This window comes from Thamnophis elegans, chromosome 2 (assembly GCF_009769535.1).
Source record: "Thamnophis elegans isolate rThaEle1 chromosome 2, rThaEle1.pri, whole genome shotgun sequence".
NCBI lineage: Eukaryota > Metazoa > Chordata > Lepidosauria > Squamata > Colubridae > Thamnophis > Thamnophis elegans.
Window position 1 is genome coordinate 122,104,507 of NC_045542.1, and position 15,778 is coordinate 122,120,284.

Here is a 15,778-nt window from a genome sequence, read left to right on the forward strand (position 1 = left end):
ATAGTTATTTATATACCTTTTATTAATCAAATCTTCCTTTTTTACCACTTACTGTGATTCATGCAGCAGAACATAGTTCCACCTGAATAATGAAGCTATATTATTAAAGTGTGTATGCATGGATGTCACTGTTTCTCTCCCCCCCACCCCACCCCAATCCCCATCCTGTGTGTGTAGGGTATGAAAAACAATTTCTTTATTTAAAAAGCAAACTCTCCTGGAAAGGAAAAAAGCAAAAGACAGCAATTTTAAAGAATTTATTAAAAGAAATACAGAATTTCTTTATCAAGTCCTTTTGTTTAATTTTTGTTCCCAACTAGGATGTTAGCATTCTTTTCAAATATACATTTTCCCCTTTCTTCCTATCTGGGATAGTCAGAAAATATGGATAATAAAATTTTTGTTAGTTTAAAATAGTTAAAATAACAAAAATAAAAATCATGTTAAATTGTTATACCTATTTCCATCTTAGACATGTATGCAAATACTTCAGTCAATGAATTTTTGTTGCAATTCTTTGCTAACCCATCCCGTCCTCCATATTTTTTAGGCAGCATTAACTATATAGCAGCAAATTTAAGTTCCTTCTGTAAATAAACTAGATATGAATATAAAAGGGGGATGTGTGCATGATTTTAAAACTAGGCAAAAAAAAAAACCTGTAGGGGAGAGAGAAGTGGCCTGGCCCTAAATCTTTTAAGATTCAAAGAGCAAAAAGACATTTATCAAATAAAAATAAATAAATAAAACATTCAACCCATTATCCGTGGATGGATGACTAACTAAATTAACTCTGCTGGGGCTCATTTATATGTATGTCTGCTGTATATAATTCAAAGAATATTATGTAAAGCAAAAAATGACAGACTTCTATTATAAGCTCTATAAAGCTGCTCTTTTTGGAGGGAAAAACTCTATTTATAACAATTTAATGATCACTAAATCTGGTAGATGAGCCTTCTACTAGCCAGCATTTCAATTTTCTAAATTTAAGGTTTGAGATCAACTAGCATCTCATCTGTATTGGATCAAAAAGGACAAGTAATCCTGGGTACTATCATATTCTGATGATAGTTGTTTGTAATCTTTTGCTCATCCTAGATAAGTATAAAGTGCTCTGTTGCTGAAGTTAATTAAACAAGAGTCTGCTATTTGATTATTTAAAATTGTTATCTTGATTTTTTTTCTGTTACACAGATTGCTCGTGTGAAAGTAGCTGCTTGTGACCAATACACTAAGTGTACAGACTGCTTGGCTGCAGCTGATGCTTACTGTGGATGGTGTACTTTGGAGACCAGGTGGAATATTTTTTGCACTTTATAACCCTCTGACAATAAGGCATTCTGAACAGATAATGATTACTTAATATTATTGTAAACTTTCACCAGATTCACTGACTTGTACAATAATAAATAGCTGATGCAGACTTTACACTTATGTGGATATAAATGCAATCAAGACATTGTTGGATAAATAGCATTTGAACAATTTTCAGGTTTTTATGAGACTTCACACATAAGCTCAATTACTTTGTGGGGGAAATCAATCAGCAGACTTGTGTATTATACTGTGCATGAGATAGTCTAATGCAGCATTGATTTTGAAAATAATAAAAACTCATGCAATCCGTAGTTATATCTTAGTATAAAATTATCTGTCATATGTATTATTTCTTTTTTCACTTCAAATGTGATAGGATAAGTCAAAATATTATTTTAAAAATTCTATTTCACACTAAGATGCTCTTAGCATAAGTAAAGTTATGGATAGCATGCATATTTTGGACTAGTTAAAAGTCTTTAAGAAAGTCTTTTAAGAAAACAAGACAGAGCCACAACAATCAATTTATGTTTTTGAAGAATATTTTAAGAGAGTCTAGGGCAGGGATGAAATTCAGCAGGTTCTGACAGGTTCTGGAGAACCGGTAGCAGCAATTTTGAGTAGTTCGGAGAACTGGCCCCAGGAGTGAGGAGGGAATGGAGATTTTGCAGTATCTTTCCCCTGGAGTGTGGTAGGAATGAGATTTTGCAATATCCTTTCCCTGCCACGCCCAAAGATCCTGTAGTAAAAAAAATGAATTTCACTACTAGTCTAGGGTAAACAGAAATAAGACATATGAGATTGAGGGAAAACATTGAATAACTGCCTGATGTTCTGTTAAGTCACCAAAGTTCAAAAGTGGCCATCTTATTTCCATGCATTTAACAGCCATTTTCTTTTTCTGTATCTTTGTTGGAAAGCACCCAGGCAGGCAGGGTGTAAGGCTCAAGGGCGAAGTTAACCTGGAGTCACTGCACAACCACAAAAAACTGACCTCCCTAAATTCCTTGGAGGATTATCTATTTTTTCCCAAGGGAAGGCTGCCAGTCTGGGCAGTCTCTTGATAGGCAGACGAAGAAGGCAGTTAGCTTGAACTCTGCATGTGTGGGCCTGGTTGTTCATGCCTGACAACCTTAGATGTAAAAAAAAATATCAAGATAAACAGAAGGCAACCAATAGAAAAATATATGAATCATTCCGAATCATTTCATTGAATCATTCAATATATGAATCATTCCTAATTCATTCCTAATCATGTTTTGATTATGAGTTTAAAATTTTTAAGGTAATGGCTATCGTTCTTAGTGAAATGACAAACATGAAGATAGTTTTTCAGGAAAATTAATAATTGGTTTTCTTCTAAAGGTCTGGTGTCATAAATGTTCTACTTGTTTTAGGTGTTCACTGCAGCATGAATGCGCCCATTCGGAAGAGTCCTATTTCTGGATCAGTGCCAATGAGGGAGTACAACAATGCCCTTCAATGACCACAATGCCTTCAGAAATAAATATCGAGAACGAAAATGAGGTACGTGAAGTAAGAATTGCAATGTCTGAGAATAGATTCCCTTAAGCAAAGGGAACTGATTAAAAGCATTATGAACAATATTTAAATAATGTATCTGCCCCCCCCCATCTCATACTCTTGGCAATGTGCAAGGATTACAACAACAGCTATAAACAATGTCACCCAAGGTAAACAATAAATCCCAATCATAAAAAGTTACATCAGCAGCATAGTGAAACAGCCTTGTGAAAGGTTATCGGGGTCAGAGCCATCTGGATCTCTGCAGAGGATATTGTTCCACTGGGAAAGTATTGACACATAGACGGCATCTTGTAATTTTACCGACACAATCTCTGAATATTCGGCTGCACTTGTTATTTTTACTCAAGAGAGCAGCAGCTTTGTTCCAAACAAAGTTTAACCTAAAATACAGTATTTTTAAAACCTGTTTGTCAATGTAATTTAATTTTTTGTTAATCTATTAGAATGATAACATTTTGTTGTTCACTTTTAGGGTATGATAATCCAAATAAATGGGAACATTCCAAATATGAACGGAATGGAAATAGCTTGCAATTATGGAAATAATATCCAAACCACTGCTAAAATTCATCCCCAATCTCACAACCAAGTAATTTACTGCAGTTTTCTTCCCAGAGAGAGCTACCCAGCCTTTCCATTAAATCAAGGTATGTATGAAAAATGGTGCTTTAAATAATGATGATGTAATAATGACATTAAAGATGAGTTTCTTAATTTTCTTAATTAAATTAAACTTTCTTAATTTTTATTTTTATTTAGTAATGTTCCTATAGTTGAGACACATTTCATTGTATCAGTGGTGGATTTCTGAAAGCTTGCTCAACTTATGACTGCAACTGACCCCAAAATTTACATTGCTAAGCAAGTCAGTTGTTAAGTGAGTTTTCCCCATTGTACGACCTTTTTGGTTACAGTTCTTGAGTGAACCACTGCAGTTGTTAAGTTAGTAAGATGGTTGTTAAGTGAATCTGGCTTTCCCATTGGCTTTGCTTTTCCAAAGGTTGCAAAAAGTGATACTGCAACTGTCCTAAATACATGCAAGTTGCCAAGCAGATGCATTTTGATCATGTGACCATGCAACAGTCGTAAGTGTGAAAAACAGTCATAAGTCTCTTTTTTTAATGCCTCTGTAACTTTGAGCAGTCCCTAAACCAATTATTGTAAGTTGAAGACTATCGGTACCAAAGAGAGTTAAGACATACTGTAGCTAGTTGAAGTTTCTTTCTGATGGTCTCTTCCTTAAATCGTTTTGCTAACTGTCCCCATAGACCTTCTCCAAGGCCACATTCCTGATTCAGTATAGTGTCTCAATTTGATGTGAAACAGATATTTTCTAGGTGGGGCATGTTGAGTCATGTAAAAAAAAAACTTATCTACAGTATTGAACAGTTGTCCTGTGGCTATCTCATTCATTAATGTTACTTGCATATACAGTTTTTCAGCCCGAAAGTTAAATTACCGGTTTTAAATCACCATTTGATTATTTGTTTCACTTTGTTTAGTGAAAGTAATTTGTCATGGCCATGCAATACTGAATACATCTATTTATAAAGTTTGGATCCGTTTATCTTGGTTACAGTTCAAGAGTCTTGCCAAAACAAATACTTCATATGAAAATCCTGACTCTTCAAACTACTGAATTTAAGTTAAATAAAGGGGCATGAAAATTGCTTCAAAATAAAGGATGAATGATTATATCAACTCCGTTTGGTTTGTTTTCAAAATTCTTCGAATCTCAATTTTATCCCATCCAATTTTATACAAAAAAGGATGTTTCTAATGCATTTTAGGTACCAGTTCCATTCCAAAATTTAAAAATGTAAATATATTTTTCTGTATGTTCTGATTCACATATCAGTTCCTCAACATTTAAAACAAACATATTTTAAAAAATTACTAATAAAAATAAATCCTCACAGAGATTATTTACATACATAATACATAAAGCATTCACAAAATATGTATTGCCAGCTTTTCCTGTTTCATATATTAATTTGTATTTGTAATGTAACAAAATAATCTTGGGAGTATTTGGAGAAGCTGAACTCTTGAGAAACTTCATCTCTTGAGTAAACAACAGTTTTGAATTTTTTTTTCTTTTTTCAGACATTCGTGTTGTCTTGAAAGTAAACTATGAAAAGAGTTCCCTTGTGACTTGCTTGTTTTGGGGTTGTTTGTTTCAGATCATGTAATTATTCAAACTGCAGTCCAGGTCAACGGAAAAAACATTGTGTGGGCCAATTTCACCATCTATGATTGCAAGAGAACTGGAAATATTTATCCAAAGACAGCGTAAGTGATCTCGTGGCCTGTAAATGATAGAAAGGCAGGTTGCTTCAATTTGGTTTGCATAAGAATTCACCAGTCAGGAATTCCTTTATCTTTGTTGGTGGTTTCAATTTAAGCAGGAGGAAATATTGTAAAATAGATAACCTGAAATACAACATCTTCAACATTTTAATTTTTTTAGCTAGAGGCTTTCGAACTGTGAGTTGCAATTCCTTGGGAATTGCAATATTGTTTGCCGTAGCACTTTTACAAAACACTCAATATAGCCATAAAATTCTGCTACATCCAAAATTTCAGGAAACATTTTAACTTGTCTTGATTAATTGTCATGGATTGGAGTTTTTTATGCAGTTATTGGCGTATTGAATATTGGCGGTTCCCTTGCCACAGAACACAAATAATTGCATTTGCTTCTGTCATAAATATTCATATATATGGAGCATCCGTGCCAGCAAGGCATGTAACCCTGTATTTGTAGTCTTTGAAGTGTCTGAAGGAGTGTATATGCTTGTGTAGCTCAAGAGTTTTTTCCTGTAATTTTAACAAATGTTAAACCAATTACTAGTATGCTTGCTACTAAAGAGGAGAAGCAATTCTTCTGACATATCTCTGTTGACACTTCTTTGAATATAAAATTCCTGACAAAAATCTCTCCCTGAATTTTGGAGCGGGGTACAAAATTAATGCAAAGATTTAAGAGTTACAGTTTGGTCTAATGGTTAAGCCACCAGTCTAGAAAATAGGAGACTGTGAGTTCTAATCCTGCCTCAGCCGCAAAAGCCAGCTGGATGACTTTGCGCCGGTCACTGTCTGTCAGCCCAACTCACCTCACAGGGTTGTTATTGTGGAGAAAATAGGAGGATATGTTTGCTCCCTTGAGTTATATGAAAAAATTATAAAGGCAGGATACAAACAAATATAAAAAGTCTACAAATATATTGAAGTCTGTATGAGACAGGATATAAATCCATAAAGAACAAATATTGATAAAAAATAAATGTGGAATGAAAAATATGAGTAGCTGTTTCAGAAATAAAAACTAGGAATCATGTAAAAATAATCAAGTTCATCTTTCCAATTTTTTAAAAAATATGACTTTAAATGTGACAATGTCCCTTTTTGGGATCAGGTTTTTTTTAAGTTATAAAGTTTGTGAAGTTTTCAAAATATTTCATTTGATAAATAGATAAAATTATTACTAAAATCCTTTTTTTTGTTTTTTTTTGGGGGGGGGCAATGCTAATTCCAGTGAAATTTTTAGTTTTATTGTGAGGTGAAAGATGGAAGAAGTAGAAACACGTTTATTTTTTAAGTGGTCATAGTAACAAACAGTTGGAAAACCTTGTTGTAGATTTACTAAGCTAGAATCACTTTGTTATCTACAAGGTATTTTGGATGCCGGGCAGGATTGGCAGGAAAGATGATCTAACATGCCAAGAATTGCAGAGACTGGGTTTTAGAGTATTTCAGACCATCTGGATGTGTTGATGGTTTGGGGCAATTTTTTCTTTCCCATTTTCCCATGATAATATTTTTGACTGAAAGCTTTAAAATTAACCTTACATCAGAAAGCTGATATAAGGAACAAACAATTACATTTTTGAGATCGTTCAATTTATATGTGGATATAGTAGAGTATCATGTTTGGCTTAATCTTAATTCCATTAGTTATTAATAGTGTGGCAGAAGCTATCTTTCACATGATTTTTCTTGCCATCCTTTTAAAGCAATTTATTTTGGATTGTTAGGAGTTATAGATAGTAGCAAATGCAATCTAAGGTGCATTGAAAGACAATCTCTTCAGTATAATTTTAAAAATTTTGAGGCAAGAACAAGATTTTTTCACAAAATGGCTTGCCAATCTCAAAGTATGATACCAATTATAGTAATACATTGTTCTAAACCAAGTTTAAGTATAATTTATTGAAATAACCAAAAAAATTCTCATCCCTAAGCCAAACTAGTTGTTTACAGTAGAAATGAGAAAGGGGATGTATTTATCCTACAAGAATAGTAGCAAAAATAGTAAGGAAAATGTGGGGAAAAGACATAATAAAAATGAAAAGCAAACGACAGAGCAGAAACAGAGCTACATAATAAATAGATTAGATCTATTCTAAAAGAATAATTTACTTGCATGGGGCTAATACTAAAATTACTGAAATAATATTCTTCAGAATTAAAAAGTAGATGAAAATGGCTGGAAACATGCTATTTTTTACATATAATGTTGTTCACTGCATTTAAGTTACTCATAAATATCTGAAAAGTGCAATTCACAGTTCAGGAATCCCTATCTACAATAATTTGGTATTGAAAATATACTATTTTGGATTACATAATTTATTATTTCTCCTTCTGCTTAAATTAAACCACCACCACAACCAACAACAACAATATAAATGTGATTACAATTGCATATTTTTAGCTCAGGGTTGAACTGTGGGGTCCCTGATGGCATCCATGAACACCAATGAGCAGTTCAAAACATGATTGAATTTGAATTGAATTTATTGCATTTATATGCCGCCCTTTTCCCCAAAGGGGAAAAACGCTTTAATTGCCTAACACAAGGATAGATTTCACCATAATTTCAGCTGGGGGATGTAAGTGTCCAAAAACACTAGAGAATTCCTGGAAGCTTGGAACGCAGAGAAATCATCCATCAACAGGCACATTGAGTAGACAACATCTACATACCATTCAAAAGAGACAATCAAAAAGCTAAAAATCCACAATACCCCTTGATGAGCAATCAACATTTAGATAAGTAAAGCTTAATATCAAGCAGTAAACAACAGCCTAATCAAGGAACCACTAAGAACTCTCCCACCAACCCTGATAGGACAAGCCACCTGATTATAAGCAAAGAGCAAGCCCCACTACCTTCTAGCACTGGGTGGCACAGTGGTTACATGTAGTATTGCAGGCTAACACTGTCCATAGCCAGGAGTTCGATCCTAACTGGTTAAAGGTTGACTCAGCTTTCCATCCTTCCAAGGTCAGTAAAATGGGGACACAGACTCTTGTGGGCAACATCCTGGCATTTGTTAACCTGTGAGAGAGTGCTGTAAAGCACTATGGAGCAATATATAATTCTAAATGCTATTACTATTTCTGTGTTGCCTAGTTGGATAATAAAAAGTCTTCAAGAAAACAACCAAGCTCAGAGAGCACCAAGGATCTCATAGATGTAATAAAACATGTTAGCTTATCAGACGTAATAGCGAAGGATATGGTGGCTGCTCTATCATATGCACACAGGCAATTTAAAATATTTCAGATTTCAATAGATAGTTTTACCATAAGCCGTAACAGAATTTGCAGATTCATAAAGAAAACAAAGCTTCAAAGAAGAGACTGCTATACTTAGTAAATGTAGTTTCTTTTATATATTTCAGATGTATTAGTTGCCTGTCAGCTAAATGGAAATGTTATTGGTGTCCTAGAAGAAGTTCCTGTGTATCCAATGTGACTGAATGTGAGAATTCAGTACAGATTACTGTAAGGCACATAACAGTATATAGTTTGTTTTTTTAAAAAATTCTTGTTTTGTTTCTCTTGTATAGGGAAGAAATAATTGCTGCCAACAAAGACTTTTTAAGAAATATTATGGAAAAGCTTATGTTCAGAAAATGTTGCATATCACCGAGGGGAGTGGGGGGAGAGTGTTGGAGAACTGGATCTGAATGCCTTTCATAGCATGCTTTCAAATCACTGAGATTTCCAGTGCTCTCCATTTTCTTTTATTTATACATTGCCTAGTTCCATTACAACTGTGTGCAGCATAAAATATACAAAATGTAAAATAAAACAATCTACACAAAAAGGAATATCTGGAGAAAAACAACTAATGTTTCAAAAATTGTATAACTCACAAGCGGCCCATCTGCTACTCTAGCCAGGTTTTCAGGACATGTCAGGGTGTGGCACTCTTGAGGAGGGGGAGAGGTGAGACTGTGAAGAACTTGTGAATCCCACAGACTAGTGATCTCTGCCTAAATCTCAGCTGGACCCAAATACAGAAAAAAGACAAGAATCAAGCACTTAAAATATTTCTTATAGCAGCTATCTAAAGGCCCATCTCTCCAGAACGGGGAAAGAGTATAGCTATCTATGGACCCATAAGAGCAGAGAAATAATTATATTTTGCTAACTTTATCACTACAATGTGATTCCTAGTGTGGGCTTTTATTCATACTTGATTGGGTTTACTCTGTATCTTTTAATGGTGCTCTAACCATCTTTTACAATGTTTCATCTTCTAATCCCTTGGAAAACCAAGATGCATCTTAGAATTGGCTCATAACGATAGGCTACATCAGTGGTGGGATTCAACTGGTTTAACAACCGGTTTGCTGAGTGCGTGCTCTGCACTCACTCAGTGTGTTTGAAAACAGCTCTAGAACTTACCTTCTACTGCAGCCCTGTTGAGTAAAACAGCTGAGGCGTGGCAATCTACTCTGCCGCACCTATCAGCTGGGCTTCAAACAAAGGAAATATAGGACAGACTACGCAGGGGCAGGTGGGCGGGACCAACTGATCGCTATAACTACCGGTTCGCCCGAACCTATCTGAACCCACGCCTGGACTACATAGGAGCAATCCAGACCAAGACAAGCCCATTCCAGGCAGTGACCAAGGCCTTACTTAAACCACTAATCAGATCCTTAGGGGAAAACCCAGTTATCTCTGTAATGCTGTATTAGATTGTAGCAGATCAATCTAATGTGTCCTACAGTGGGAAGAATTAATCAAAAGGCAATCAGAATGTGATCTGACCATGGCAAAGGACTGATGATAATATCCTTTGCTCCCACATCATATTGCAGCAGCCTCAAGTAAAAAAAAACTAGGTCTAGCATGTCCCTCTCCCATCTGTATATGTGAGTCTCTTGATTACTAGGGTCAGGTCCATGCTTGCCATAAGTTGTCATAAGCCTTGGAGATTCTACTACCTGAGCCAGCTGCACCTGAGCAAAGTTACTGATGAAACCCCTTCCAGAGCAGGGTGCCACTTACTCTTGGGGCTTGTGTCAGTGTACATCTTCACCTTCATTTCTGTTTCTTGATTTGAACAAACCCACAACTAACTAGGCTGCCTTAACTATTGCCACACAAATACTGTCTTTAAAAGCGTGCTTACATCTTATATACCTAACTCTGTTAGTCTTACTAATTCTATTTCTGTTGGTTACTTTAACAGAATAAAGTTGTCAGAAGAGTTGGATCTAAAATTACCAGCCTGTTTTCTTCTTCCTTTCCTAATGCTTAGAGATGGGGAAGAATTTCTTCTGAAATAGATGTGAAAAGCCAATTGGAGGCTCCTTTCAATAATCTTTTTTACTCTTAAATTGGAACTCTCCAGTATACCATCCTTACAAGTACTTTTATAAGTGTGATCCCTATCACTCTTGTCCATTCCCTTTCCTTTGAGAATTCACAATTTTCATCTTATTCTCTGTCTCAAGTTACATATGTTGTTCCTCAATCAGTACCATTTACTGCAGCTTTGATATTGACCAAATCTAAGGATATACACCTGTGCTATAGGCCTGACAATATTTACTCCACCCAACTGTTTATTCTTGGTGGTAGTCCTTAGCTCTGTTTCCTAAGTCCCTGAAGAGTCTCTGATTTCTTTCAGATGCCTCAATGGTCCAAGCTCCAGACCTGGCTAAAACAGATCCACAATCGCTCTGGAAACTGTGAAACAGAATCAAGTTTTATTCAGGCTGGGGCCTCAGCACAAATTAAGTCCTGCTAAAGTTCAGTGTAAACTCAGCGCTGGGAGTTACTGTCTCCCAGTAAGCAGTGTCCACACCCTCTCCACCTGGACACACCCCCGGCCATCCAACCACCAGCCGGTAGCCGACTGGCCAGCTTTAGCTAGTCCTTTCACAGCAAACGGTCTGCCAAGGCTCCGCTCTCCTTTCCCAGCAACCAGACCTCTAGTCTTTCACTGAAACCAGTCTTCCAAAGCTCCGCTCTGTGGGCTGCCTCTGCATTGTTATAGCCACTATCAGTCAGCTGATTTTCGGCATCCCGGCACACCGCCAATCAGCTGGGCCAGGTGATGGAAACCTTGTCATCATACACTTCCTCCACCTCATAGGCACTGGAACCTTCACCGCCAAACAGCTGGTCAGTGGCTGGCTCTCTGCCTCTCACCCCGCCACTGATTAGCTGTTCCAGGCAGCCAGGACTGCTGCCGCCGTTCACTGCTGCTGTTTGCTGTGTCGTTGCTGCTTTTCCCAAATTCCCCTCTCCCCAAATATGGCAAACCCCACCAAGATTTGACACAGGTGATCCTTGTTTTTCACTTTAAGCTTGCTTCCATTGGACTTATCTCTTATACCTAGTGCTTTGCCTCATTTATTGCAGAACTTGTTTGCAGACTCTAACTCTAGTTGACCAACACTTCGAAGAATCCCAGAACAATGTTTCAGACTTTTTTTTAACCCTATAAGCATATCTGTTTTGGAAAGACTCTTCCTTCTCTGGATCTATAGCTATATGCAAAGCAGCTACTGCTAACAGCTGAAACTCCTCAGACTCACAGAGGCATCATCAAAGCTCCCCTGTCTTCTTATTTGTTCCTGTGGCAGGCTGAAAAAAGTTGTTGGAACACTCCAGCAGTCATCACTAGTTCTATATATCTGATTAAAAATTCCAGAAAGTTTGACTAGATTGGTGATATGATCTCTTCCTTTCTCTTTTACTCTAATCAGAGAAATACAAAACCATCTGTTTCTATCTTCTTTCATTTGCATGCAAATCTGGGTAGGGTCCAATTTACCAGTTGAGAAGCTTTAATAGGAATACCAAGATGACCAAAGGAGTCAGAACAAATCCGATCGCTTAATACATTATTACTGGGGATCCAGTGGCATCAAGTCTGATTTGTTCCAAATTATAAAATAACCAGATAGAATGCCAAATTTATATATTATTGAAATGAGATTGGAAATTGGGTTCTGAATTATGAATACTGGGAAACCCGTAATAACTCTTTCTCTGCAGAAACTTCCAATGATTTTTTTTGTCAAGAGATTTATGTTCAATGTGTATAACTTGTTCCTTCCTATTATGATGGAGAAATGGTGACTTTAATGCAGTTCTCCTGTAGTCCTTTAAGCTGCTGTCAGCATGACATTTAGAGCTTCTATTGCTGAAAACTGAATGGCTTGAAACAGTGATTTTAGTATATCGAATAGATTAGTTCTGTATCATCTATACCTTCTCACCAGAGATAAGGTTCTCCTTCAACCAGAAATCTTTTTCTCCCAAAGGTTATATTTTTTAAAATAAAAATCCAGATATGGTTAACTGAATTCTACTGTGGATTCAAAATTGGTATTTATTTATGTTTTTGATACAATCTGCAACCTCTGACCATAAATTTGCTTAGGCTGAATAAAGTAATTGTTGCTTTTAGAACTCTATTTTTAAAGAAGCTTCTTTGTGGATAAGCTGTTGTTTCCTTGAAAACATTTTTCACTAAGCATATTATGTTTTCTGCTTTTGAATCTCAGATTAACTTTTTATAGAAATTGTATACTTTCCACTAGTTTCTTGACTTTGACTTCATTTAATGATGCTTACACCGTCAATAAAACAAGCTGTTTAACATATATAGTCCTCAGGATATGACAGCAATTGGACTGAAACTTCTATCATTAAACAATGTGATAGCAAAGTGTGAGGTTATATGGTTGCATCACTTTGCGATAGCAATCCCAGGACTCCCCATTGCTGTCACTTAGACAGGATCATGGGTTATAAAATAAGGATTTTTCCTACTGGCTTCCCACAATGGGAAAGCCAACAGGAAGTTGCAAATCCCATGCAGCTTGCAAGCAGGCCAGTGGAGGTAAGATGCACAAGTGACAACCATAGGTGTGGCGGTGGTGGGTTTCAAATCCCGTTCCAACCAGTATGGTTGGAACGGGTTTGCCAGCATCCATGTGGACGCGCGCAGCACACGCATGCGTCTTGGTGCTTCCCCGAGCTTCCGCGATGCTCCAGCTGCTCAGCGGAGCATTGCACATGCACTATATGCGCTGTGCGTGGAAGCACTGAAGACCTAAAAGGAAGGTAAGAAGTGAGGGCAGGCAGGTGGGCCCTCCGGAGCACCGTACCGGAATGGTATCCGGTGCTCCGGGCTGGCTCTGGTACATGCGTACCGGGGAGTACCGCCTGCAACCCACCACTGAGGTGTGCTGTGGGTGGTGAGGCCAGATTTATCTCAGGAAAAACCGTACATTCCAGAGTGACTTGTGACTTTTCCTGCTGACTTCTTCATCTAATGTCTATCAAGTTAAATATCTATCAATACTATCATGTTATATTCTTGATAATTATGTCATGCCATTAATACAGCTTATTTAAGTTGTATAGCAATACGGTTTATATTCCAATTATAGGGAGCATAGTGGCCTAGCAGTTAAGACACTCGGCTTATCAGTCAAAAGGTTGAGAGTTCAAGACTCAAGTATCATTGATGAGGTGAGCTCCTGTTCTTGCCCCAGCTCCTGCCAACCTAGCAGCTCAAAAGCATGCAAATGCAAGTAGGTAAATAGATACCACATTAGTGGAAAGGTAAAAGTGCTCAGTACACCTTGGAATATAGTCATGCTCGCTACATGAGCACGGAAGCATCTTCAGACAGCTCTGACTCCCTTGGCTAGGAAATGAAGATGAGCACTGCTCCCTAGAACAGGACTGGACAAGGGGAAACTTTTACCTTTACATTTTTTATTCCAAATATGTCATTAACTGGAGAAAATCTAGTGTTCTGTCCCTTTGGGACCCCCTATATCTCTATAGTACCACAAGTTCCTTCCTAAGTTCTCTGCTTTTCTTGGCTTTTGCTACTCTTCTCTTATTGACCTGTTCCACTGTCTCTTCTAAAATTCAATTTGCTTTCTTCTGTTTTTTCATGTTTGACGGTCTCTTTTCAATTGATCCCCAATAATGTGGTGTCTGAAAGTTCCAGCCTTTAAAGCAATTCCCATTGTTTTTGAAATGAGTCATCATATTCTCAAGATCACATCAGAGAAAAACTGGTTGGCTTTGTTCTTCTACTTTAGCCTTGACTTGGAACTTACACATGAGCAGATTGTAATGTGTTCCATAGTAGAACACTCACTGAGCACAACGTTGACATTATAATTGATCTTTCAACCTCCTTGTACCAATAATATAATCAACTTTGACTTCAGTGTATTTTGTTGGATGATGTCTTTTGCTGTTTGAAGAGTGTGTTAGCACTGAAGAAATCACTGCTTGAAGAAGCTGAAGGTCTTTCTCCTGTTCTGTTCCCAAGGCCAAACACTTCAACTACATTTTCTTCCTTATTGTTTCCAAGTTTGGCATTCCTTATTGTTTCCAACTTTGGCATTCCACTCTTTAAACACAAACACCACATCTTGCTTGCATGTTCTACCAATTTGAGATTGACCTTAATAATAAGAAATATCAATCTCTTCTTCGTGTCAGTTGTTTGAGCATAAACCTGAATAATTCTCATAATAAAGAACTGATATTATTTGGTCATTGACTTCATTGGACATGGGTACTGTTTTTGCTATATCCTTCATGATTTTAAAAGTAATATCATTCCTTATTTGCATCCTCGGTCATAAATAATATGACCTTCTGATTGAAAGTGTCGAATTTCAGTCCATTTCAATGCAATGATGCCTAAATTGTCATTTCATTTTATTTTGTTCATTTCATGTTTCACTGTTGAGCTTCCTCCTGTTCATATTTTTTTACATTCTTTGTTCTCATTGTAATTCTGACTTCACAACTTGGGGTCAAAATATCCTCACATCCTCTATCTATGGCTGTTAACACCAACTTGATAGCACATAATAAATCAATGGCAACATTAGCAATTAGACTTCTCAAAGGCTTTAATCTAGCTATGTCATAGACACCATTACTACTCTGATTAAGAATAGGCTACTTTATTGTAAAAATAAGCATTAAAAGCTACGTTTAGGGTGCTTTTAGGAAATGCACATCTCATCAAATTAGAAATTACACCAAATTATTCCAAAGGTACGTATATTAACTAACTTATCTATTTTAAATATTTATGTCAATTAAAAGTAATGGTAAAATCACAGATTCACCTGAAAACTAAATATAATGTATGCATTTGTAGAAGATCCAATTAGGTAGGCATTCATCCCTTGTTTCTTGGTGTTCTGCAGTATTGGAGAATCATACAGTAAATATGAAGCTTGTTTTGATCAGTTGCTTGTCTGTGGCACAATTCTCATCTGCTTATTGCATTGTATCCATCATGTTGTTTCTCCTGATTTCAGTGTTCCAAGTGCATTTTTTAAAACCTGTCTAGTTGCAATAATTAGAGCCTTTATGGAAAGCAGCTTCACAGTCTCAGATCATAAGCACTGTTTAAGTACAGAAATCTTAGTAATAGATTTCTAAAGGATTAAACACCAAATGTGCAATGGCATTTTCCAATTCAGGTACAATCAGGTAGCCGTACTCGCTGCGGAGCTGAATATACCTGGTTCATCCATCTAGAATGTAGTTGCTAGAGTGATAAAACATAAGTATGCATGGTTTGCAGCATTCAGTTGATTTC

The 15,778-nt window shown here is 36.6% G+C and overlaps 1 protein-coding gene across 1 annotated transcript in view; it reads left to right on the forward strand.

Moving 5' to 3' along the window:
- The window catches only part of PLXND1 (plexin D1), a 165,032-nt gene that overhangs the window by 54,273 nt on the left and 94,981 nt on the right, over nucleotides 1-15,778 (forward strand). The window contains exons 4-8 of the mRNA XM_032210671.1: nucleotides 1,198-1,298; nucleotides 2,718-2,847; nucleotides 3,341-3,515; nucleotides 5,052-5,160; nucleotides 8,559-8,661. Of these exons, the coding sequence (XP_032066562.1) occupies nucleotides 1,198-1,298; nucleotides 2,718-2,847; nucleotides 3,341-3,515; nucleotides 5,052-5,160; nucleotides 8,559-8,661 (618 nt within the window). The remainder of the gene's footprint in view (nucleotides 1-1,197; nucleotides 1,299-2,717; nucleotides 2,848-3,340; nucleotides 3,516-5,051; nucleotides 5,161-8,558; nucleotides 8,662-15,778) is intronic.